This window comes from Eumetopias jubatus, unplaced genomic scaffold (assembly GCF_037043125.1).
Source record: "Eumetopias jubatus isolate StellerSeaLion01/CBP00866 unplaced genomic scaffold, mEumJub1_p1.0 scaffold_10, whole genome shotgun sequence".
In the NCBI taxonomy this organism is placed as follows: Eukaryota; Metazoa; Chordata; class Mammalia; order Carnivora; family Otariidae; genus Eumetopias; species Eumetopias jubatus.
The window spans coordinates 58,527,361-58,552,887 of NW_028274816.1; the positions used below are offsets into that span (position 1 = coordinate 58,527,361).

The 25,527-nt window shown below is 57.9% G+C and overlaps 1 protein-coding gene across 1 annotated transcript; it reads left to right on the forward strand.

Annotated features, from left to right (window-relative positions):
- Positions 1 to 319: 319 nt before the first annotated feature.
- On the forward strand, positions 320 to 24,640 carry POLD1 (DNA polymerase delta 1, catalytic subunit). Its single transcript, XM_028091469.2, has 27 exons — positions 320 to 413; positions 9,292 to 9,537; positions 9,875 to 9,988; positions 11,724 to 11,870; positions 11,965 to 12,090; positions 12,161 to 12,329; positions 12,410 to 12,491; positions 12,570 to 12,699; positions 13,232 to 13,398; positions 13,710 to 13,814; positions 15,458 to 15,598; positions 15,686 to 15,796; positions 16,161 to 16,352; positions 16,538 to 16,626; positions 16,698 to 16,814; positions 17,017 to 17,130; positions 17,445 to 17,592; positions 20,073 to 20,168; positions 20,281 to 20,418; positions 21,315 to 21,490; positions 21,838 to 21,990; positions 22,132 to 22,234; positions 23,009 to 23,141; positions 23,235 to 23,348; positions 23,693 to 23,745; positions 23,828 to 23,925; positions 24,447 to 24,640. Exons 2-27 carry the CDS (start codon positions 9,336 to 9,338, stop codon positions 24,550 to 24,552), a joined length of 3,324 nt encoding a protein of 1,107 aa, XP_027947270.1. The 5' UTR covers positions 320 to 413; positions 9,292 to 9,335; the 3' UTR covers positions 24,553 to 24,640.
- The last annotated feature ends 887 nt before the right edge of the window (positions 24,641 to 25,527 follow it).

The following is a 25,527-nucleotide window of genomic DNA, read 5'->3' on the forward strand; positions in this document are numbered from 1 at the left end:
ACAGCACGTGGTCAAGCAGAGGAGTCGCGCGCGGCGCCGGCGGGCGGGGAGGCGGGGCCAGAAAGATAGGCGGCGGGCCGCCCAGCTGCGCGCGCAGATAGCAGAAATCCGCGAAGGTACCGTAAGGAGGGGGCGTGGTTTGGGAGGAGTTGCACTCAGTCAAGACGGGAAGGGGTTTGGCGAGAATTTATAGAAAATGGAAAGAGGCCACCTCCCAAGTTGGAAAGATGGGGCGTGGCCTATCCCCAGTCGAACGGAGAGGCGCGGCCCCGAGCCCCTGTGGGGCGTGGTCTCGCCCTACTTGGGCGTGAGGGGCGTGGCCCAGCTCCGCGCCCGGTGGCTCTGAGCCTGCGCGCGCCGGAGTCAGGGGTCAAGGCGGCGTAGGCTGTGGCGGGAAACGCTGTTTGAAGCGGGTGAGTAAGGGGAGTAGGGCGACTGCAGGGATTCGGCCTGACAGGGAAGGAGGATGGAGGAGCTGGGCATGGAGGCCTGAGGAAGGGGGGCGAGGGGCGAGGAGACGGGAGGGATCCCTTTGGCTCTGGGGCGCGCGGTACACGGGCAAAGGCCGGTGGTCGTGGGAGCGTGCGCCGGGTCGCGCGGGAAGATGACTGGGTCTGGGGGGGCCCTCGACGTGCGGGGGGCGCTTGTGCTGGGCGCCTGGCCCCCGGGGCGAGCTGGGGGATGCACCCTGGGGGGTCTTTGGGGCGACGGGATCCCGGACGCGTTGGAGGACCGAATTGGTGCACATGGGGGCAAGGTGTCATCCTTTATTCACTAAACATTGAGTACCCTGTGCCAGGCACTGTTCTAGAAACAAAGGCTACAGCCCGAACAAGTCAGAGAAAGCCCTTGCTTGGGGAGAAGACAGAGACTAGACAAGTGATAAGTAATAATGGTAAAGCAGTACTTTCGGGGTTTGATATATTATCCGAAGTGAGATAAAACAGGGTAGCCAGCCTTTTTAGCTGGAGTGATCAAAAACCGCCCCTCTGGGGAAGTGACGTTTGACAGAGAAGTCGGCCATGTAAAGAAAGGCCTGAATAGAGAGATCATCAAGTGCAAAGGCCCTGAGGCAGGAAGAAGTTTGGTGTGTTCGTAGCTGGAGCCAAGAAAACAGGTGACGTTGGAAGACAGGTTGCGAACCCGATCCTTATAGAGGTTGGCGTGGGGTTTGGCTTTTATTCTAGCTTCCCCAGGGGGCCATGAAAGGTTTTGAGCATCAGAGCAACAGGACCCGCCCTGCGTTTTGAAAAATTCACAGGCTGCAGAGTGAAGATGGAATTGTAGTGGGAACAAGAGTGGAAAGAGGAAGGCCAGTTAGGAGGCAAGAGGGGATAGTAGGTGGTTCAGACTGCAGTGCTATCAGTCTCAGGTTGTCTTTGGGGTTTGAGCCAGCAGGGTGAAAGGAAGAAGAGCTCAGATGGCTGGGATATGTGGTTGAGCAACAGGTTGGATGGAGAAGGCTGAGGCGGGATGGGTTTGGGGTGCCACTCTGAGGTGGCAGTGAGTGGGCAGAGTGATGTCAATTTCTCAGCTTCATAGCCCCACCCGTGCCAGGAACCTGTGGTTACCTGTCTCTCCCCCTCCTTGCTGTATGTCATCACCCAAGCCTCCCGTCCACCAGAGAGGTTCCTTACTCACTGACGGCCTTTGCAACGCTGTTCCCTTCTCCTGCAATGCTCTTTCTTCTCTTCAGTCCTTCTTTCAGTCAGCTGCTCTTATGGCAGGCCCTTTGCTGGGCACTGGGAAGCCGATGATAATTCAGTTTGGTTGGGGGGAGGACAGGAGATCTCAATCCAGAGTGCTCTGAACCAATACGAGGCAGCACTAGTCTCAGGGAGGCGAGAGAAGCGGCAGGGGCTCAGGGAAGACTTGTAGAGTTGGTGATACTCGAGAGGAGTCTAAACTGACACAACTCGAAGTGGCCTGTGTTGCAGGCACTGTGCTGAGTGATGCTGGGACCCCAACTTGAGCGAGACCCTGACCCCTATTTTTGAGGAGCTCACATTCTGAAGCAGTTCCGGGTGCAGTGGGTGCCCCCAGGGGCTGCCAAGTGTCCTGGAAGAGTTGAACTGGAGCTGAGTCTCTGTGGATGCGGAGCAGTTAAGTGGCTGGAAAAAGGGGCGATCTCATCCGGCAAACACTTCCCAAAGCCAGGCCCTGTGCTGGGCAACGTCGAGGACCCAGAGAAGCAGCAGGCCCTGCCCTGTCCTGAAGGGGTTCTGTCTGGTGAGGGAGTCAGACACAGGCCCAGATGGTCTCTGGCCTGCCACAAGGGTAGCGGGAGTCAGGGAGGCCCACAGGAGGGACAAGGCCAAAGCATGGAAAGTGTGTAGTTTCCTGGAGGGCAAGAGTGAATAGTTACTTTTGTGTGTGAGCCAGGATACAAGGGCTGAGCAAGCAGAGGAATCCATCTCCAGTCTGTGTCCCCCGCTGGACAGAGAGCAGTTCACCCGTGGAGGCCGGCAGTCTGCGATGCTCGTTAACAGTGGGGCTCTGGAATGAGCCTGCCTCTCTTTGAACCCTCCAAGCTAGCTTTGCCACCTTGGGCAGGTAGCTTCACCTCTCTGGGCCTTGGTTCTAGTCATTGTGTTGGAGGGTAACTTCTGCTTATCTTGGCAGTTTTTGTGAAGATTCTGTGAGTTCCTTCATTCTTCATTAGGTAGATGTTAATATATTGAGCACATCCTCTGCCCCAGCCCTCTTCAGGGTGCATGAGACATAGGAAACAAGACAAAATCTTGGTCACACAGAGTTTTTCATTCACATTGTGGGACGGACAGTGAACAAGATAAATAAGCAGTGGTTCTCAGAATCAAGTGGCCTTGGAATCCCTGCAGGGCTTGTTACCCCAGATTACGAGACCGCACCCCCAGAGGGTTTGATTCTGTGGGGTCTGACCCTGAGCATTCCAACAAGTTTCTACCTGAAGCTCAAGCTGCAGGTCCCGGACCACGCTTTGAGAACACTAAGAACTGATACAGTGCATCCCACAGCGATAAGTGCCATCTGGAAAAAGGCAGCAGAGAAAGGGGTTGGAGAGTATCAGCTTGGGGCAGTGGAGATTGTCCTTTTAAACAGGATTCACTGGGGGCACCTGACTGGCTCAGTCGGTGGAGCGTGCAACTCGATCTCAGGGTTGTGAATTTGAACCCCACGTTGGGTGTAGAGATTGCTTAAAAGTCTTAAAAAAAAAAAATAAACAGGCCTCACTGAGAAGGTGACATTTGAGCGAAAACCTGAAGGAGGAGAGGGAGGAGGCCATGGGAACATCTGGGGAAGAGTATTTGGTAGGGCAGAGGGAACAGTCTGTGCAAAGGTCCTGAGGTAGGACCAAGCCTGGAATGCTTAAGGAACAGAGAGGAAACAGGTGGCTGGAGCCAAATGAACAAGAGGGAGAGGGCAGGAGATAGTGTCTAAAAAGGAAGGGGGTGATTGCACAGGGTCCTGGGGGGCCACCCTGTGGACATTGCTTCAGCTCTGCATGAGATGGGACCCAGGGGCAGGTTCTGAGTGGAGGAGGGATGGGATCATCTGACCTATTCGTACAGGATCCCTCTGGCTACTGTGTGAAGAATACACTGATGGGGGCAGGGTGGAATGAGTGATACCCTGGGGGGAGGCCCTTCATTCATTCAACAGATGGTTCTTCAGTACCTACTGTGTACCAGGCTCTGTGGCAGACTCTGGAACGGTCTGGTGACAAAACCGACCAGATCCCTGCCCGCTCTGGGCTCGTGGCTCGTCTTCCAGCAGGGGGAGATAGACCAAAAGCAATGCGCAAAAGAAAGCTGCAGACAATCTTAGAGAGCCGGAGGGACCAGGCTGGGAACTGTGCAGGCGCTGGGAGGTGGTGAGACTCAGGTCTCGTAAGAGCCTATGGGATTTGCGGGTGGATCAAGCATGTGGTCTGAGGGGAAGAGAGAAGCTGGGGTGACTCCAAGGTTGGTGACCTGATGGGAGCTGCCTTTTGCTGAACTGGGGGAGACTGGGGGGGTGCAAGGAGCCGGTTTGCAGGGAGATGAGGGGCTTGGCTTTGGAGTGCGGGATGCCTAAGCAGACATCCTTATGGTGAGCAGCTGCCTCTGTCAGGCTGGGGCCCTGGGGAGCAGTCTGGGCCAGAATCAGGAGGGGAAGCCTGGTGAGCATAGAGGTGGCAGTAAAAGCGGTGGGATTGGGAGATGGGATGAGAACACCGAGGGAGGGAGCGTCCCAGAAACCAGCATCTTAGCCAGGGGCGGGGGGAGAGGGGTGTGCACCTGGCGTTCTTGTCTCTTTGCCAGTGGAGGGTCCAGAAAGGGAGAGATCACCGTGTTTCCCCAGCTGCTGTCCTGTGCCTGGGCAGCTGAGAGGACACACAGGGGCCTCTTTCCTTCTCATGCTACCTTGCCTGACTGTCCCTCCCACCACACCCGCCAGGTCCCTACCTGCAGGTCAGAACTCTTGTGTGTTTCTCTGGCTGCAGGTCAGAACTCTGTGTGTCTCTCTGGCTGCTTGCGAGGCTGGAGCGTAGATCTCCAGGCTTTTTCCTTCCTGTGAGATAAGCCACCTGTAGACACAGTGCGCATTCAGAAGTCACAAGAGGAGAGTCTGTTCCAAGTCTTCCTCCTTCTACAAAACTCTTGTATGCATGGTCAGAGCAGCACTACTCGTAATAGGCAAAAGGTGCAAACAGCCCCGATGTTCACTGACAGACGAAAGGATAAACACAACGTGATACGACCACACGGTGAGGAAGTACTCAGGCATGAAAAGGAACGAAGCACTGACCCGTGCTGCGTCACGGGTAGACCTTGAACACATTATCCTAAGTGGAAGAAGCCAGACACCGACGGACACGTATTCTAAGATTCCACATCTAGAAAATGCCCAGAATGGGCAAATCCATAGCAACAGACAAAGTAGATTAGTGGTTGCTTTGGACTGGGAGAAGTGGGGTGGGGATGGTCTGGGGTGGGGGTGATGGCCAAGGGGTGTGGGATTTCATTTTGGGGTGATGAAAAGGTTCTAAGATTGGCCATGGTGATGGTCACACGAGCTCTGAATATACTAAAAGCCATTGAACTATACACCTGAAACGCATGGGTCATATGGTATGTGAATTCTATCTCAGTAAAACTGCCCCGTTCGGTCCCCCTTTCCCCCCCGCCCTGGGAAACCAGTGTCACCAGTTTATTACCGATTTTTCCAGAATTAGGCATTGACAACAGACATGCTTTGGGGCGCCTGGGTGGTTCAGTTGGTTAAGCATCTGCCTTTGACTCGGGTCGTGATCTTGGGGTCCTGGGATCGAGCCCCCTGTTGGGCTCCCTGCTCAGTGGGGAGTCTGCTTCTCCCTCTCCCTCTGTCCCCCCCCAAAAATAAATAAAATCTTAAAAAAATAAAAAATTAAGTTTCCTGCCCCTTCCCCCCCACCCCCTTTCAAGACATTGACATTTTCAAAGATTCCCAGCAGGTAGTTTTGCAGCCCAGTCCTTACTTTGGTTTGATTGTTTCCTAATGAAAGAATCAGGGCAAACATTTTTTTAGACTTTTTTTTTAATACAAGAAGATAACAATGTAAGTAAGTACACCATTCTACACCTCGCTTTCTCTAACTGGGTCTTTGAGAGCCCTCCACATCAGTACATAGAGCGCTTCCTCATTCCTTTATACAGCTGCATAATATTCCATGGAACAGAGTTAATTAATTTATTTAAACAGTCCCCCAGGGGAGGACATTTAGGTGGTTTCCAGTCTTTTGTGATCGCAAACAATGCTGCCGGAAATAACCTCATAAATGCAGATGTTCATATGTGATAGTCTATCTGTAGCATAAACCCCTAGATGCAGAACTGTGGCCTTCCAGCTTTCATGTTTTCATTGAGGTGGAATTTACATACAGTGAAATGCACAGGTTCTCAAGTGGACAGTTGTAGGTAAGTTAAAGATTTTATTTATTTATTTGAGAGAAAGAGCATGAATGGGGGTGGGGGCGGAGGGAGAGGGAGAAGCAGACTCCCCCGCTGAGCAAGGAGCCCGACGCAGGGCTCAATCCCAGGACCCTGGGATCATGATCTGAGCTGAAGGCAGACTTTTTTTTTTTACGATTTTATTTTATTTTTTGACAGAGCGACAGCGAGAGAGGGAACACAAGCAGGGGGAGTGGGAGAGGGAGAAGCATCTTCCCGCCTGCATAGCAGGGACCCTGAGGTCATGACGTGGGCCGAAGGCAGACCCTTAACTGAGCCACCCAGGCACCAGCCCCCACCCCCCCGCCACCCGAAGGCAAACTTAACTGACTGAGCCACCCATGCGCCTGAGGTTTGGGTTTTTTTTTTTTTTTTAATATTTTATTCATTTGAAAGACAGCAAGAGCGAGAGAGGGGACACAAGCAGGGAGAGTGGGAGAGGGAGAAGCAGCCTTCCCACCAAACAGGGAGCCCGACGCGGGGCTTGATCCCAGGACTCCCAGGACCCCGGGATCACAACCTGAGCGAAGGCAGACGCTTAATGACTGAGCCACCCAGGCGCCCCTAGGCGCCTGAGGTTAACCATTTAGTATGTTCACAGTGTTATGCATCCACTATCTCTGTCTACTTCCAGAACATTTTCATCCCCCCAAAAAGGAAACCCCATGCCCCTGAGCAATCATTCCCCGTTCCTTCGATATGTACTGTGCGTCTGGCTGTTTCCGTGCAGCATGTTTTCAAGATTCGTCCATCCTGTGTGTCAGTAGCTGCCTACTCTCTAACGCTGAGGAGTATTCCAGTGGCTACCAACCCAAACATTTGCAACAACACATCCCCAGTCAGTTCAGAATTTTTCTGTGCTGTATTTGTTAAGGTCTAGGCTAAGCTGCCGTAACAGAGACCCTACAGCACAGTGGCCCAGGCAAGACAAGTGTATTTCTCCATACAACTGCCCTCAGGTAGGCAGCTCTGCCTCAGAAGGTTGTCGAGGGGCCTGGGTTCCCTCCGTCTTGTAGCCCTGCATTCCCTGCAGTGTTGTCCACGTCCCGGTGGTCAAGGTTGGTCACCACCACTATATCCATGTTCCAGCCATCAAGAAGAGGGAAGAGGCTATAGAGGCAAGCTTCCTTTGAAGGCTGTCCCGGAAGTTGTACACCTCGCAGTGGTTCTTTCCATGAGATAACAATGTGATCATCCCTAGCAGTGCACCCTGGGAAATGTAGTCTTGGGTTGTGTTTCTTGTGGCAGCCGCAAGGCAAGAGGTTGGTTGCGAGAAGGATGAAGGGGTGACTGGATACGGGGTTGGGTGGGGGCAGTTATGGGATCCAGAGGTATTCACTGGAACCCAGGGCAGCTGACCTGTCCCCTCCCCACCCTCCCTCCCACCTGGGTCTGGAGTCTGCTGTAGGTTCCTATAAATCTCTCTCTAGGCCTGGATGCTGGGAGCCATGTACTTTTTAAAAACTTCTTTCTCTTTTTAAAATAATTTTAAACTATGGGAAGATCAAAAGAATAATAACTCGAAGAACACCTGTATACCCTTTACCCAGATTACGTGTTTTAACATTTCTCCCTCTGCTTTTTTTTTTTTTTTTAAACAGGTACTTCTTTCATTTCCTAAGTGCCGTGCATCGTGGTGGTACTAATTCCCCCCTCCAAGGTATCACAGAACACAGAGCAGGTTTGAAACTCCCACTGGGTTACAGATCACAATTCCAAGTGATCTTCACAGTTAATAAGGGCGTACATTTCAGAAGGCATGCTCTTTTTGTTTTATGATTTGCACGTGCTCAGGCTTTTGTTTTTCTCCTCTCTACACATACACCACCTAAAAACTTTTTTTCAAAATAGCTTGCATGTATCATGGCTATTTACCCTTAAACAGTTGAGTATGTATTTTCTTAGTATATTCTCTTACTGAACCAGAGTGAAGTTACCAACCTGAATGGGCTTAATTTAAATACAGTCTTTTGTCAAACTTACCAGAGGTTATGTACTTTCATGGCAATATATCTTGTCAAAACATACCGCAAGATAATTTTTTTTATGTTGCAATTAAGAAAACATAAACAGGGGCACCTGACAGGCTTAGTCAGAAGAGCATGCAACTCTTGATCTCAGGGTCGTGAGTTCGAGCCCCACGTTAGGCATAGAGATTACTTAAATAAACTTAAATAGTCAAGTTTATAAAAATAGAACAACAACAAAACATATAAATGTGTAAATTGCAGTCTCCGTTTGGTTTTTTGTGTTTGCTACCTTGGATCCTGGATGGGGGAGAGTACTATAAAAGGCATTTTTTGGAAAATGGACTCTTTGTTTATGTTGTTATTGAGTCGTTGTTAAATGTCCTGGATTTGATCATCACACTGTGCTTGTTTAAAAGAATGTCCTTAGTAGGGGGTGCCTGGGTGGCTCAGTCAGTTAAGCGTCTACCTTCAGCTCAGGTCATGATCTTGCGGTCCTGGGATCAAGCCCTGCATTGGGTTCCCCACTCAGCGGGGAGTCTGCTTGTCCCTCTCCTCTGCCTCTCCCCCTGCTCGTGCGCGCTCGCTCTCTCTTTCTTTCTCTCAAATAAATAAATAAAATCTTTAAAAAGAGAGCATGTCCTTGGGGTGCCTGGCTGGCTCAGTTGGTAGAGACTCTTGATCTCAGGGTCGTGAGTTCAAGCCCCATGTTGGGTGTGGAACGTACTTAAAAAAAAAGGAAGAGAGAGAGAATGTCCTTGCTCTTCAGCAATACATGCTAAAGTATGCAGAGGTCAAGGGGCATGTTATCTATCTGACAGGCAACTAACTCAAATGGCTTGGGAAAATAAGTAACATAATGACGTGTGCATATTACATACAGGGGACTGATGAAACCAGTGTGGCAACAAATTGATACTCGGGGAATCTGGGTGAAGGGTATGCAGTGCTGCAAATGTGAAATGATTTCAAAAGAGAAAGGGCTTCTTTTTTTGTTTTGTTTTGAAGGGAGATGGGAAGCCTCTGAAGTGTTTTGGGCTGGGAAGGGACCAGATCAGATTTGTGTTTCAGGCCTGGGCAGGTGGGGAGACGGGTGGGCGACGACATCGGAGACAGAGGTTTATGGGAAAGAAAGGGATGTGCTAAGGACCAAGTCTGTGCTGGGTGGAGGGCAAGCAGCCAGGTAAAGGGATGTGGAAGGTTTGAGCGTGTGAGGAAAGGGTTAAACTGAGGCGGGAAGTGGGCTGTAATTATAGTAACTAATGATTATTCGGCATGGCAACTGTGCCAGCATCCCGTGAGCCTGCGGGTAGAGTCTTGCGACTCCTGGGAATTAAAAGGCTCACGGTCATGGTGGGTGCATGGGGGGCCAGGAAGAAGACAGGAACCCTCCCCCAGCCCTGACTAGCCCAGCGGGATGGATGGCAAGCGGCGGCCAGGCCCGGGGTCTGGGGTGCCCCCGAAGCGCGCCCGTGGGGGCCTCTGGGATGAGGATGAGCCATGTCAGCCATCCCAGTTCGAGGAGGAGCTAGCGCTGATGGAGGAGATGGAGGCAGAACACAGGCTGCAGGAACAGGAGGAGGAGTTGCTGCAGCCGGGCCTGGACGGAGCAGCAGATGGTGAGGCCTGGAGCGGGAACCCCCTGCACCCCCACACCCGTCGTGCCTGGGAACCACGTCAGCCATGGAGCTCACCTGTAACCTCTGACCTCTGGCCCACACTGAGCCCCCACAGAGTGCTGACCTTTGACCCTGTGCCAGTATGCCACCTTTGTTGCCTGCAGCTCCCATTCTGACCTTGACCCCCTAATCTCTCCTGAGTTACCTGCCGGATCCAGAGCACCACGTCCACCTGACTTTCCTTTCACACATCAGATGCCACCTGAGAGGTCATGGGCTGGGCTGGGCGGACCACGACTCCCATGTAGCCTGCTTGTCTCCCCTCCCCCCAACCCAGGGCAGTTCTCCCCAACGGCCACAGATGCCCGCTGGCTGCGGCCCACCCCGCCCCCCCTGGACCCCCAGACGGAGCCCCTCATCTTCCAGCAGTTGGAGATCGACCATTACGTGGGTGAGCGTGGTGGACAGAGGCCTGGTGGGTGGGAGGAAGGGCCCTGGGCTTTGAGGGAGGAGATGGACACAGTGCCCATGCAGGTGGCCAGGGCTGTGGGTGCCCAGAGGGGCAGGAAGAGGGGAAGGGGGCACGGTGTCCCACAGGGCTTTTTGGAGGTGGGGAGTGTCTCCCAATTGAGGCCTGAAGGTAAGAGCTGGCTCCTTGCTGAGGGGACACGCGTGTGGTTTGATGTCCATCCGTCCATCTGTCCATCCAGTGTCAGGAGCACAGCATCTGCATTGAGCCGGGCCCTGTTTCAGTCAGACCAGGTCCCTGCTCTTCGAGGCTCACCTTCTGGAAGGATAGGCAAAATAAAAAAGGAAATGGAACCTCAGGTGGCGATAAGGGTTATGGAAGGACCTAAAGTAGGGCAGAGGTGCCAGACTGCGCATGTCGGAGGTCTGAGGAGACCTCTCTGAGGAGGCACCAAGGAGCCATGGGGCGGTCTGGAAGAGGGATTCCGGACAGAGGGTCCTGAGGAGGGAGAGGTCTGGAATGTTCAAGGAACAGCCAGGAGCCCAGGGCGGTGGGAGCAGGGGGCGAAGACGGGGGTAGGGGCAGCACGTGCGACCCTGTCTGCCCAGGCAAGGACCTGGGGGCTCCATTCTGTGCGGGCTGGAAAGCCTTTGGCGCTGGAGAGACCCAGGCCAACTCGCAGGTTAGAAGGCTCCCCTCTAAGAGAGTGAAGAGACAAGCTCCAGGCAGGGAGGAAACATTCACAGTCCACATATCTGACGCAAAACCAGTACTGCGAATATGTAAAGAACGTTCAGATCTAAACAGTCCAGTCTGGGAGGGGGCAGAACACTTGAACAGTTCACTCGAGGATGCGCAGTGGCAAATCAGCCCTGGAGGTGACGCTCCGTGTCACTGGCTGTCAGGACGATGCACATGGCAGCCACGGTGAGACACAACACACTCCTATCAGAAGAGCTAACACGTGCACGCACACCGAGGACACCAGTGCTGATGAGGATGCAGAGCAACTGGAACGCTTGCTCGTGCCCTCCCGGTGGGAACGCTTTGGGTTGCAGCCCCTCTGGGAAACAGCCTGGAAGTTTCTTAGAGTTCAGCCTACCCTTCCCACCACCACCACCCCCAGCTTTATTGAGATACAAGAGTTAAATCTACTCTTTTCATAGGACCAGGCAGTTCCCTGCCTTGATACTTCCCCTAGGGTTCCTCTGACAGGAGCCAGCAGGCCGTGTAGTGTCCATTGTTCTATGGACAGTCTCAAAAAGACAGAAGTAAATGACCAAGAGCAGACGGACCACCAGTGCCCGGGCTTGTGGTGGGAGGGGGTGTGGTGACAAAAGCACGTCTCTCAGGAGCTGTTTAGAGTGACAGACCTGTCTTGCACCCCGATTTTGGTGGTGGTCACACGAATCTGTATGTGTGTTAAAGCTCATAACACCGTACACACAAAGTCGGTGTTATTTTCTAAAAGAAAATATTTTTTTGCAAAAAAAGGCAGGGGCCTCCTGCTAGCTCTACAGTGGCAAACAGACTGTAGGGGGACAAAGATGGAAACGGAGGCCAGTGGGGAGGCGGTCAAGGTGGAGTGAACAGCAGGCAGATGCACCCCAAACTGCAGGAATTAGGGGGCTGTGTTCCCAGCCCAGGAGGAGCCTGGGGAGCAAGGCTTTAAGGAGTCTGAAGGGGTCACTCCTGCCTTATCCCGTCACACCCCCAGGCCCAGCACAGCCCCTGCCTGGAGCACCCCCACCATCCCCCGGCTCCGTGCCCGTGCTCCGTGCCTTTGGAGTCACCGACGAGGGCGTGTCGGTCTGCTGCCACATCCACGGCTTTGCGCCCTACTTCTATACCCCAGCACCCCCTGGTGAGTGGCCCTGACCCTTGAGACCCACTCCCGCCCCCGCCCCTCTGGAGGCCCCCCCCCCCCCCCGTGCTTCTGACCAGCTCTCCCATACCAGGTTTTGGGCCTGAGCACCTGGGTGACCTGCAGCGGGAGCTGAATGCTGCCATCAGCAGGGACCAGCGCGGAGGGAAAGAGCTCGCGGGGCCGGCGGTGCTGTCTGTGGAGCTGTGCTCCCGGGAGAGTGAGTGCCGCCCCGGGGGCCAAGCGGGTACGGGTCCGTCTGGGCCGGTGCCAGCCTCATCTGTCCACAGGCATGTTCGGGTACCATGGGCACGGCCCCTCCCCGTTTCTGCGCATCACCCTGGCGCTGCCACGCCTCATGGCCCCCGCCCGCCGCCTCCTGGAGCAGGGCATCCGTGTGGCAGGCCTGGGCACCCCCAGCTTCGCGCCCTATGAGGCCAACGTCGACTTTGAGATCCGGTACAGCCCCTGCCTCTCTTCAGCCTCCATCCCCACCGCCCCCAGCCAGCTTCCACCTACTGGTCCTCGTCTCCCTCCAGGTTCATGGTGGACACAGACATCGTCGGCTGCAACTGGTTGGAACTCCCAGCAGAGAGATACGTGCTGAGGCTGGAGGGGAAGGTATGGGGCTCCCCAGGGGCGAAGGGGGGGAGCACAGAGCCGGGACCCTGCAGCCACTGACAGTCCCCATCCCTACAGGCCACGCTGTGTCAGCTGGAGGTGGACGTGCTGTGGTCTGACATAGTCAGTCACCCGCCAGAAGGGCAATGGCAGCGAATCGCACCCCTCCGCGTGCTCAGCTTTGACATCGAGTGTGCTGGCCGCAAAGGTCTGTCTCCGGGACCAGGAGCTCCTCCTGCCCTCCCTTTAGATATTGGTGACATGCCGGTCTTGCCCCAGGAGCCCCCATACTTCTTGAGCTCACTCTTGGGAAGAAGGGAGTGAACATGCAAATGGATAGGTCATCATAAGATTCCCCATCGAAGGCGGATGGTGGTGGACAGTGACAGGGCAGCTCAGACAGGTGGGCAGGGAAGGCCTCGGGTGATGAGGCAAGCCTTGTGAAGAGGGATGAGCAGACACACACACACAGACACACAGACACACACACACCCTCTGCAGAAAATAGCAAGCACAAAGGCCCTGGGGCGGGGCCATCCCAGTCTGTGAGGGACAGGGAGAGGGCCAGAAGATGATGGCATAGGGGAACGAGGGTGGGTTGTGCAGGGTCTGCAGGCAGTGGGGGTGGAGAAGAGTAGACAGGCTGGGGAGATTTGGAGGTGCAGCCACCCTGATGTGTCATGAAGGAAAAGGAGGAGTCTCGTCCCCTGCGTCCATCCCCCATCTTCTTCCCTGCGCAGGCATCTTCCCTGAACCCGAGCGGGACCCTGTGATCCAGATCTGCTCACTGGGCCTGCGCTGGGGTGAGCCGGAGCCCTTCCTGCGCCTGGCGCTCACCCTACGGCCCTGCGCCCCTATCCTGGGTGCCAAAGTGCAGAGCTACGAGCGGGAGGAGGAACTGCTCCAGGTGGCCCTTGCTTCATTTCCCCTCGTTTCCTCAGAACTCCCCACCCAGCCTCCGCATCCCAGGCTCAAGGCCTCTGGACGCTGAGACACCCAGTCCACGGGTTCGGATCCCTTTGCTTTGCAGGGGTGAACATTTCCCCTCTGGGTTCTGTGTTATTTTCAGAAGCACCTGCTCAGTCTTTCTCCAGTGGGCAGAAGGGCTCTAGGGTTGCTCTGGGGGGCTTCTGGAATGTTCCAGGAGTGGGGAGGACCCATGCCAGGGGGACAATCAGGATGACAAACCGGGGTGACCTGGTGTGCTCCTGCCCCCAGGCATGGTCAACCTTCATTCGCACCATGGACCCTGACGTGATCACCGGCTACAACATTCAGAACTTTGACCTTCCATACCTCATCTCCCGGGCCCAGACTCTCAAGGTAGGGCAGGCAGGCGGGGAAGGCTTGCCTTCAAAAGCCCCACTGGGGGCTCAAGGGGTGGGCGGCCACCCTGCTCCTCCTCGCTGCCTTCTCCCTTGTGGCTCTGTCCCCTGCGGTGGTCTGTCTTGCTGTGTACCTGCAGCCCACCGCCCCCCAGTGGCTCCAGGGACATCGCTGAAAACAGCCCTGGCCCCATCCCTGCCCTGCTCCAAGTCCAGAAGGTTATCGTGGTCTTTGCAGAGGCAAGGCGGGCATTTATGGTTAAGGAAAGGCTTGTGTGTTTGAGGGGCAGACTGAGCGTGCCCAGGTATAGCGTCTTATCTTCTAGACTTTAAAATACGTTAGTAAAAAAAATAAGGAAAAGGGGAGGGTGTTCCTCGAAGCGTGTGGCAATGCCTTGAGGCGTGTTGAATCTGGGGGTGACTGTGTGGGGTGCATTCGTTTGCTAGGGCTGCCAGAACCCAGGACTGCAGACTTGTGTCATCTCAAGCCCACGATCAGAGCCTCACAGAGCTGGTTCCTTCTGAGGCCTCTCCTAGCTTCTGGTTGTCTCAGACATTCCTGGGGTGTGGAAGGCCATCCCCCTAATTCTTCAGCTTGCCTTCCCGCTACGTGTGTCTCTGCTCAAATCTCCCCTTTTTCTTTTTTTCCCCGCTTTTTCTAAGGACGCGGTTGTAGGGGATCAGGGCCCACGCTGGTGGCCTCGCCTTAGCTCGATCACCTGTAAAGACCCTATTTCTGAATGAGGTGACACTCTGAGGCGTTGGCAAGTTAGGCCTTCATCAACATCTTTGGGGGGTGCGGCGAGGAGACAGTTTAGCTCACAACGGGGGTTATATTATATCATTCCTTCCTTTTCCTTATGTTTGGCCTGTTTTGTAATGAAAAATAAAAATCACGTTTGGGATGCCCGGCTGGCTCAGTCACTAGAGTGTGCGGCTCTTGATCTCAGGGTCGTGGGCATGGAACCGACTTAAATCAAATCGAATGCTATAAAAAAAAAAAAAAATCACGTTTACGGCCCCCAATGGCGCCAGGAAGCAGTCCATCCCTGTCCGTCCGGCGTTTATACACGGGGTACTGCTCCTCTCCCCTCTGCCCCCTTACCTGCTAGTCCACCGGCTCAGGCCTCGCCTCTCCCCGGGCCCTCCCGCCTTCCCTCCCGGTACCACTCTCTCCTGACCTCAGGCCTAGCTCTCCGTGCTGCCCCCCTGCTGTGCTCCCACCCAGCTCTCCCCCAGGTCCCCCAGCCCACGCACACACCCCCCGCACTGAGCTCAGCCTCGTCCCCAGCTCCGCTCCTCCTCCAGCTGCCCATCTGAGGGCGGCTCCCCAGCCACTGGGCACCATCCTTAGCCTCTCAGCCCCGTGGCCATCAGGCCTCTGACTCTCCCCGTTCCGGCCTCCTGTCTCTCGCCTCCAGTCCACGCCTCCCCGGCCCCAGAGGGTTCTTCTGCATCAGAACTGCCCCTGCTTCCGGCCACCCAGCCCTGGGTTCCCTGCAGGAAGAGCGCGGCATCCCGGGTGGCGTCGTTGGCCCTTCCGGTCTCCATTCCTCTGGCGTGGCCCTGGGCCGGGGGCAGGTCCCCAGATCTGGCCGCTCCCCACCACAGCTCCGCCCTGCCCGCGGGCTTTGCCTTCAGGTACATACATTCCCCTTCCTGGGCCGCGTGTCTGGCCTCCGCTCCAACATCCGGGATTCGTCCTTCCAGTCCAAGCAGACGGGCCGGCGGGACAGCAAGGTGGTCAGCATGGTGGGCCGCGTGCAGATGGACATGCTGCAGGTATGCGGGCCGGGTCGGGCCGGGCGGGGGCCCACGTCGCAGGGCTGCTGCCGGGGCCCCGGGCCCACCCTGCGCCCCCTGCCTCAGGTGCTGCTGCGGGAGTACAAGCTCCGCTCCTACACGCTCAACGCCGTGAGCTTCCACTTCCTGGGCGAGCAGAAGGAGGACGTGCAGCACAGCATCATCACCGACCTGCAGGTGCCTGGCTGCCGGCCTGTGACCTCTGACCCCTCCTTCCACCTGCTCTGGCCTCAGCCTCTCCCGCCTTCCTGACCGGGGGCTTCAGCCTCCCAGCTCTTCTCCCGGCTTTCACCTTGACCTCTTGCTTTTGATTTGTGACCTCACCCTGCAGGTGTGACTCCCCATTCCTGCCCACTCACTTGACCTCTGGCGCTGCGACCTTTATTCCGCTCTCCTGCCCGCCCCCTCTAGGCCACACTCGCCCTTCAGATGGCGCCCTCCTCGCTCAGACCCTGTCAACTTCCTCAGCTCCCCCCTGCCTGCTCCGCACCCAGACCCTCGCCCTCTCCCTGACCCTGATGCCGTCCGTGCGTGTCCCCAGAATGGGAATGACCAGACGCGCCGCCGGCTGGCTGTGTACTGCCTCAAGGACGCCTTCCTGCCCCTGCGGCTGCTGGAGCGGCTCATGGTGCTGGTGAACGCCATGGAGATGGCGCGTGTCACTGGCGTGCCCCTCGGCTACCTGCTCAGCCGGGGCCAGCAGGTCAAGGTCGTGTCCCAGCTGCTGCGGCAGGTCAGTGGGCGGAGCCGAGGGTGGGCCCGGTGACAACACCCCCAGCAAGTCCCACTCCTGGCCTCTGGTCACTCGTTGTGGCTCCTGGGCCATGACACCTGGATGCCCTTCCCTGCTCCTCCTCCTCCCTCTTCCGGTCTGCCCTGCCCATTCCTGCCTCCACTTACCGACTTCTGCCCTCACAGGCCATGCGCGAGGGACTGCTGATGCCCGTGGTAAAGACGGAGGGCGGCGAGGACTACACGGGAGCCACAGTCATCGAGCCCCTCAAAGGGTGAGGCCCGTGGCTAGGGGGTGGGGGGGTGGCTTGGGATTCCCGGGCCTGATCCCGCCACACCCTCCCAGGTACTACGATGTGCCCATCACCACCCTGGACTTCTCCTCTCTGTACCCGTCCATCATGATGGCCCACAATCTGTGCTACACCACGCTTCTGCGGCCCGGGGCTGCCCAGAAACTAGGGTATGGCCCCTTCTTCATCCTGTGTACCCCAGGACTGCCTGGGGGCCGGCTCTAGTCAGGGCAGGGCCGGGGGCCGAGAAATAGTGGGGAGGGGAGTGGAGGGGAGACTCAAGAGGTGGGGAGAGCCTGAAGGGTCTGGAGGAGGAAGAGATGGGGAAGCCAGGTTCACATCCTCCCCCCTCCCCCACATCCTCCGACCCAGCCTGACTGAGGATCAGTTCATCAAGACACCCACAGGGGATGAGTTTGTGAAGACTTCAGTGCGGAAAGGGCTGCTGCCCCAGATCCTGGAGAACCTGCTCAGCGCCCGGAAGAGGTGGGTTCTTGAGCATCACACCCACCCCTGCTCAAACTTGCTGAGGCTCCTCGTCAGTCCCTGTCCCTTGTGGGTCACCCAGGATTGCTAGGCCACACTTGACTGCAGCCGTGTGTGACTTAGAACAAGACGCCCCTCCAGACTGCTCCCATTTGCCCCCTCTGCTGGGCGCCTCTGTGCAGTGCACAGCCTGCACACCAGTACACAGCACCCATTTCTAGAAAGGCACCCTAACCGGTGCCCAGCCCTGGCCTCTCATCTCTCCCTGAGATCTGGGGCACTGTGTCAGTGGCCTTGGCTTCCTGTCCTTCCAGGGCCAAGGCTGAGCTGGCCAAGGAGACAGACCCCCTGCGTCGGCAGGTCTTGGACGGGCGGCAGCTGGCACTGAAAGTGAGCGCCAACTCTGTCTATGGCTTCACTGGTGCCCAGGTGGGCAAGCTGCCTTGCCTGGAGATCTCTCAGGTGAGTGCTCGGTTTCCACAGTAGGCAAGGGGGAGCAGACAGGCCCCTCCCTAGGAGAACCAGGTCTCCGTGTGGTAGAGGTCATGTTGCCCCAACTTGCTGAACATCCTCTGTGGGTCCAGCAGGTGGCAAAACGGATGAGGGCTTCTGCCCTCCTGCAGCGTGCAGCCTCGTGGGTACACAGATGGTGACAGCAGTAAATGCGTTTGGAAGGCAGTTGGTGCTGAGGGCTCGGCAGGCAGATGACGCGGGGCGGGGTGGGGGAGTGGTGGGGAGAGCAGAGGCTTTGTTCATTGCTCATTCATTCCGTTTGTCATAGTCGATCTGGCAGACCCCACCCACCTGTTCCCCTGGTCGGGGTGGGGATGCAGAGGGCCGGTTCCCTCCCGCCTGATGGGAGAACAGGGCTGTGTCTCTGCTCGTGGGGGCTGGGCCAGTGCTCGGGGCCAAGCAGTAACACAGCTGGGCTCTGACACTTGATTTGCTGTGTGTGCTCCAGCGCTGAAGGAGCTGGTGTGAAGGTGCTTCTCCCCGCCCCGGGTGTGAAGGTGCTTGGAAGGTGCTTGGTCAGTGCTCTGCTCTGAGAGCCCGCCGCCTCCCTCCCTGCCCCGTAGGAGTGTCTCAGGCCTCTTTCCCAGAGGCAGCTCTATCTGGGTCTGAGGTTCTGCCAAGCTGGGATCAGCACCTTGGCTCATGGCCTTAGAAAGGTCTTCCTGTCCAGCCCTTTTCCCTGGGGTTTGGGTCTCGGCACATTCCAAACTTGGTTGCTCCCAGCCATGGGAAGCTCCCTCTGTATCTGGCACTATGTCGGTCCTCAGGTGGCTCTGGGTGGAAGACTTGGAAGAATTGCCGGTGACTGGGCTTTTTGGTGGGAGAGGCCTGTGTACACACCCACCCACCTTCAGTCCCAGGGCCCCCAAGATCACCCTCCCATCCAGTGATCCACTAGAAGGACTGGAGGAACTCAGAAAAGCCATCACACTCGTGATTATGACCTAATACAGTTAAAGGATAGAGATTAAAATCAGCCAAGGGCAAAGGCACGGAGCTTCTAATTGTCTCTCCCAGTGGAGTCATGCAGACAGTGCTCATTCCTCCCGGCATCGATGTGTGACAACGTGCACAGAGTGCTTCCCACTAGGGAAGCTCACTGGAGCCTCTGTGTCCCGGGTTTTTATTGGGGTCAATCACGTAGGCACAGAGCATCTGTGTGACTGACCTTTGTTACTTGGTCTCCGGCCCTTGCAGACAGAGGTCAGGCTGATACCGTGGCCCAAGGCCTCAGTGTGAGTCATGTTGTTAGTATAGTCTAAGGTCCTAGGTGAACAAAGACACTCTCTTAGGACGTTCCAAGGGCTTAGAGGTTCCCTCTAAAAGCCAGGTCTCTCTTTGGGCAAGGTTCATCCCGTAGTGCATCCCACCGAAACTGCTGTCATTGGCCTTTCATAGTTCCTCGGGGCGTCCCCAGCCTCCTTGGTGGAAAGAGGTGGGTGTTTGGCTGTCAGACTCCAGCCCCTGAGCAGAGGCCAGACCAGGCGGGTTTGGCTTTTCTTCCCCTGGAGCTCCCTCATCAGGGCTACTGCTTCCTCATTTTGTCTGTCTTTTCCTTCTCCACCCTTCCCTCTGTCCCTCTGTCATGTCTGTTTCTTAGCCTCCTTTCTTAGTGCCGTCTCTCAGGCTTATAGGGGCAGGGAGACGGAATAAAAAACCAAAACAAAAACCACAGAATCATTCCAGGAAAAGATGAAGGAAAGAAGAAGGGACACAGAACAGGTGAAACAAACAGAAGGCAGATAGTAAAGTGGTAGATTTAAGCCCAGATATGATCAATAATTACACTAAATGTAAGTCACCTAAATAGATAGAGCTGCCTCTAGTTAAAAGACAGAGATCTTCTGACTGTGTCCAAACAAACCAAAACAGAAGAGTCACACCCATTTCTCCTTGGTGTGTGCCCCCTGGCCCCCCACTGCCCCAGCTTCAGTTTCCTGTAAAGTAAGACTGTTGGAAAGTTTCTCCATGAGGCTAGCACAACTCTCGACCCTGGGGGGCATTTAACAGTGTGTAGGGTCATTTCCAGTTGCCCAAGGATGTGGGGGTGGCACCGCTGGCTTTCAGGGAGGGGGCCGGGAGTGCTGGTGGTCCTGCACCACGGAGAGCTGCCTGCAGGATCGCCACATGTCACGGCACCTCTGTGGAGGGAAACGGGGTGCTGATGGCCTCTTCTGGCCTTGGCCTTGCCAACATGCCTTTTTTTGCAGTCATTCCTCTTCTGTACCCAGAGCTCTGGGCCAGGGAGCCAGTTCTTTCCAACAGACCTAAGGAGCAGCTTAGTAGCCCCATTTTGTAGATTCGGAAATCAAGGCCCAGAGGGGCGGAGTCACTCACCCAAACCCCCAGGAGGTCACGGGTGGCACCCTGAGCCCGTGTTCACTGTAGATGGCTCCTGGGCCCTCACTGCCTGGTTCTCTCCCTGACAGAGCGTCACTGGGTTCGGGCGCCAGATGATTGAGAAAACAAAGCAGCTGGTGGAGTCCAAGTACACGGTGGAGAACGGCTATGGTGCCCACGCCAAGGTCAGAGGCCACCCCACCTGCTGTCCAGGGATGGGCCTGGGGCTGGTCGGGGGAGTGCAGGAGCTTGGCCCCCTTCTCCCCCTGCCTCCCCGTCACACACACCCCTCCCCAGGTGGTGTATGGTGACACTGACTCCGTCATGTGCCGATTTGGTGTCTCCTCTGTGGCCGAGGCGATGGCTCTGGGGCGGGAGGCCGCGGACTGGGTGTCAGGCCACTTTCCCCCGCCTATCCGGCTTGAGTTTGAAAAGGTAAGTGGGAGCCTCCCTCGGGGCTTGGAGTGGGCAGGTGCGGGCCTTGCAGGTTTCAGAGGATCTCTGATTCTTGGTGCCTGCGAAGTTTAAGAATGCATTCACGAGAGGTTCCCCTGGTATGTCAGCATCTGGAGAACCCCAGTGTAGCTCAGGCTCTCTCCGTTTTGGGGTGCCCTGACCTGGGGACTCTGGATATCCCATTCCTTATGTTCACATGCCCCGGTTTTGAGGTATTTGGCTGCCTGAGTTCTCCTGAGTTTGAAAACCTCTAAAGCCTTGAGCTTTGCTATACAGGACAGTGTCTATCTTTGAAAACCTTGTCAGTCTTAGAGCATCTCTGGTTTTGGGTGTGGGGGCTGCCTTGGGCACTGGGGACCGTGATGGGGCAAATCCTGGATTGGGGTACCATTGGCCAGTGCTTCTTGGCGCCCAGCAGGAATCAGGCTAGGGTCTGGGGACTCATACTGCAGGTTATTCCCAAGGTTCAAACTTGGGGTCAGGTCTTGGGTATACCTGCTCACAAATTTGGAGCTTCCCAATTCTGAGAAGCCCCTACCTCAGGGCTCACTCCTGGGCCTAAGTCTCAGCTCCTTGTACCCCTGTCTGCCTCAGGTCTGTTCCAGACCCAGATTTGGGGCTCTCCAGGCTACACCCCCATGTCTGGATCTTGTGCTTTAGGACCTATCTCTAGGTTTATCCCAGTCTCTCTATTTCACATCTGAGGCCCCTGGAATGCTGAGGGTGTCCCTGGGCTCAGGCGCTGGGGTCTTAGGGTCCAGGCCCCCCAGTGTCCCAATCCCACATTGCACAGACCAGCCCTGTGTGTCCTGTTTCTGAGGGAAGTCTCAGGCCTCTGGAAGTCTCGAGGGTCTCAGCCATGGGTCCCCCTCCAGGTCTACTTTCCCTACCTGCTCATCAGCAAGAAGCGTTATGCTGGCCTCCTCTTCTCCTCCCGGCCGGATGCTCATGACCGCATGGACTGCAAGGGCCTGGAGGCCGTGCGCCGGGACAACTGCCCCCTTGTGGCCAACCTCGTCACTGCCTCCCTGCGCCGCCTGCTCATTGACAGGTGGGTGGGACCCTACCCGACCCTACCCCCAGCCCCTCTCCCTCAGACCCAGGGGTCCAGGCCCCCAGCCTCCTCCTCCCCTGGGGACACAGGTGTCAGGCCCAGCTTGTCCTCAGTGGGGGAACGGTGGAAAGAGTGTGGGGTTGGACAGCTGTGGGTCTAGGCCCCGCCTCTGCCTCCTTGCAGCCTGTGGCCTGGCCCCGTCCCTCCCCGCCTTGGGCCTCAGCCCCCAGAGCACATCCTGGCCCCCCAGGCTCAGGGGTGGTGGAGGTACCAGCCCGGCCCGCGGCAGCCACTGGTGACACACACACATTCCCCCCCCCCCCCCGCAACCCTGGTCCCTGCAGAGATCCCGCAGGTGCTGTGGCCCACGCGCAGGACGTCATCTCCGACTTGCTGTGTAACCGCATTGACATCTCCCAGCTGGTCATCACCAAGGAGCTGACCCGCGCGGCCGCTGACTACGCCGGCAAACAGGCCCATGTGGAACTGGCCGAGAGGTCCGCCCGGCACGGTGGGGGGTGCAGGGCCGCCCAGAAATAGCCCCTCTCCTGCCAGCTGGGCGCCGCTTCCTATGCCCCCCGCCCGCCCCCGCCGTCCCACCTGCCCTCACCCGCCCGGCCGCCCCGGTCTCCCCGCAGGATGAGGAAGCGGGACCCCGGGAGTGCGCCCAGCTTGGGCGACCGTGTCCCCTACGTGATCATCGGCGCTGCTAAGGGCGTGGCTGCCTACATGAAGTCCGAGGTCAGGCCCACCTGGGCTGCCAGCTCCCCTCAGCTCTCACTTCTGCTTTCCAAGCCTGGCGGGTTGGGGGGGGTGTTTCCCTCTGTGGGCCCCACAGGGCCCTGAGAACCGCCCCTATCACACCCCTGGGAGTTGGCTCATGATGCCTTTCTCCCAGGCCTCCTGTGCCCTCTGGAGGCCCCCCCCATTATTCTGACCCCTCCTTCACTCCCCCTACAGAGGACCCAGCCTCACCGTGCACAGTGGCTCTAACCGTCTCTGTTTCTGTGTCTCTCTCTCTCCTTGGTCCTTGCTCTCCAACCCATAATTCTCTAGGATTCATGTCCTCCCCCATTCCACCCTGATGGGCCAGTGACCTCTGACCCCCATGACCCCTTCCTCAGTCGCCAGTTCCGGTCCCGCCCCCTCATATCTTGGCTTCTAGCCTTCACCCGCCTCACCACCCCCCCCGCTACTGTCCACCTTCACACCCCCCAGCAGTGACCTCTGACCTTTGCTTGGTAACCCTGAGGACTGCCACCCATGGATCACAGCTCATGGCCAGGGACCCCTCATGGTCTCTGACACCATCCCAGACCCAGGCCCGCCATTGATGCTACACCCCGCAGGGCAGCACCTGTGCCCGGTGACTGCCCCACACCGCTGCCCACAGGTCACGACTGGGAGCCCCACCCCAGCGGCTCCCAGTGCCCTTCGCCACGCAGCCTGCTGTTGACCACAGCCCCGGGCCCCCTGACCCCTGGGTGTGACCCCTCCCGGCCGCTGTGTTTGCAGGACCCCCTGTTTGTGCTGGAGCACAGCCTGCCCATCGACACGCAGTACTACTTGGAGCAGCAGCTTGCCAAGCCGCTCCTGCGCATCTTCGAGCCCATCCTGGGCGAGGGCCGCGCCGAGGCTGTGCTGCTGAGTACTCCGGGGGAAACGCCTGGAGCGGGATGGGGGGCACGGGGGGGGCGGGGGCACAGAGAGCCCCAGGCCCACTGCCTGCTCTCACCTGCAGGGGGTGACCACACGCGCTGCAAGACTGTGCTCACGGGCAAGGTGGGCGGCCTTCTGGCCTTTGCCAAACGCCACAGCTGCTGCATCGGCTGCCGCACGGTCCTCGGTCACCAGGGTGAGCGCCAGGCCCTGGCCCTGGGCCCCCACCCCCCACCCTCCACCGGGCTCCTCCATCGCTGAGGTTCCCGGCCCCCGCCCTACGAGCTGGCAGTGCCACCTGGATGGGCCCTGGCCCCTGGGTGGGGGCTCCCATTTCCAGGCACCCCCTCGAGGGTCCTGGGCCCCCCGCCCCGGGAGTTCCCCGGGGAGTTTTCTCCCACACACTTGCTCCCTTGTTCTCTTGTCTCCGGGGACTTTCAGAAGCCGGGATGGGCAGCGGGTGGGGAAGGAGCAGGGATAGGGCAGCCCGGGCCCTGGCCGGGCCCCAGCTCCCCTGTGCCGCCCCGCCCCCTCTGCCAGGAGCCGTGTGCAAGTTCTGCCGGCCTCGGGAGTCCGAGCTGTATCAGAAGGAGGTGAGGGGCGGGGCGGCAAGGGGAGGGAGGGTGATGGGGGGGGGGCGGCGGCCGGGGCTACCTTCAGCCCTCTTGCCCCCAGGTGTCCCACCTGAACGCCCTGGAGGAGCGCTTCTCACGCCTCTGGACCCAGTGCCAGCGCTGTCAGGGCAGCCTGCACGAGGATGTCATCTGCACCAGGTACGCGGGGGCCCGCCTGCCACCCACCCTCCCAGCTCCCGGGCCTGGGCACCAGAGCCCTGACCTGAAGGCCCTGGGGGGCGCACTGGCTGACTTTCTAGGTGTCCCAGCCTTGCTGCGGGGAGGGCTCGCTCCGGGGGCCAGCACCTGCCCAGGAAATGACCGCGGTTCTCTCTCTCCTGCTCTTGCACACACATGCACACATGTACACACGCACGCACGCACGCGCACCTCGGCCCTGGCCCCCTCCCCCAGGCCGGGCCAGGCTTTCCCCAGGGAACAGGTGGGCGGGGCTGGTTCCCACGCCAGGTGACAGGTGATATACGGCTGGTGGAGCCCAGCGCCTCCGCGGGTACCCGCTGTTAACAGCTCCCCCCATGCCCGCTGAGCAAACAGTCTGCCCCTGGAGGGGGGGTTGGGTGGGCAGCAGGCGGGGGCCAAAGTCCTGGGAACGGCCCCGGCCCCATCACCGGGCCGGGCAGCGCCCCAGCCCTGACCCTGACCCCCCACCCTGCCCCCAGCCGGGACTGCCCCATCTTCTACATGCGCAAGAAGGTGCGGAAGGACCTAGAAGACCAGGAGCAGCTTCTGAGGCGCTTTGGCCCTCCCGGCCCTGAGGCCTGGTGACCTCTGACCAGGGCAGGCGTCTCACCAGGGCTGGGGGGTGGGGGGGCAGTATTGGCAGAGAATTAATAAAGTTCAGGCCTTTTGTTTCCTGGTGCCTTGTGGTCTTTGGTGGGTGGGGTCCGCTGTCATGAACCCTGGCCCGGGTGGGTCATCTCCACTCATTGGGGTCCCCTGACCCCCAGGAAACCCCCGCTGACTTCCTCACCTTCCCTCCAAGACCCCTGGGCTCCCAGCACTGCTGCCAGCCCCATGAAAGCCATGCCTGCCTCAGTCTCCCACTGTGACCCTCCCTCAAGGCCCTGAGTGAACGTCTAACCACACATCCTCCTCTGCCTGGACCGCCCCGCCCTCCAGGTGCTGACCTGTTTCCTCCAGGCCTGGGGCAGCCCCTCACACGGAAGCTCCCACTCCCTGGCACAACCCAGGGGACCCCCCCCTTTCTATGTCATACACCCACGATGTTTCCACCTTGGGGTCCTCACCGGCTCTGGGCCTGGGTTTTCCTCCGAGACGCCCCCCGGCCACATGCACTCCCGAGAGTCCCACCCCGCCTTGCCTTCCGACCCCATTGGTGCTTGAATCTGCCCCTCGATGTCATGTGCCCCCCATCCCCAGCAACCCACTCCCCCTCTGGTTCCTGGGCCTGGGTCCAGAGCCCACCCCGTTTACTGACCCCCACTTCACTGACCACAGGACCCCTTGGCTTCCCTATTTCCTTAGGGTCCCCCTGAATCCAGTTCCTCTCCCATCTCCACCCCTCAGGGTCAGCCCCCCATTCCCACCCCAACTGTGGGGATCCCCAAATCGAGATGGCCCCTGGGCCTGCCCTCTCCACCATGTGACCAAGGGGTTGTGCAATCCAGCCCCCTCCCCTGACCCTCCCTGAGGGGATTTTCGAGGAGGGCTGTGCTCTGTGCAGGCCAGCCGGCACCCCTGCCCCCCCCCAGGGGGCTGGGCCAAGGTATAAATAGGGGT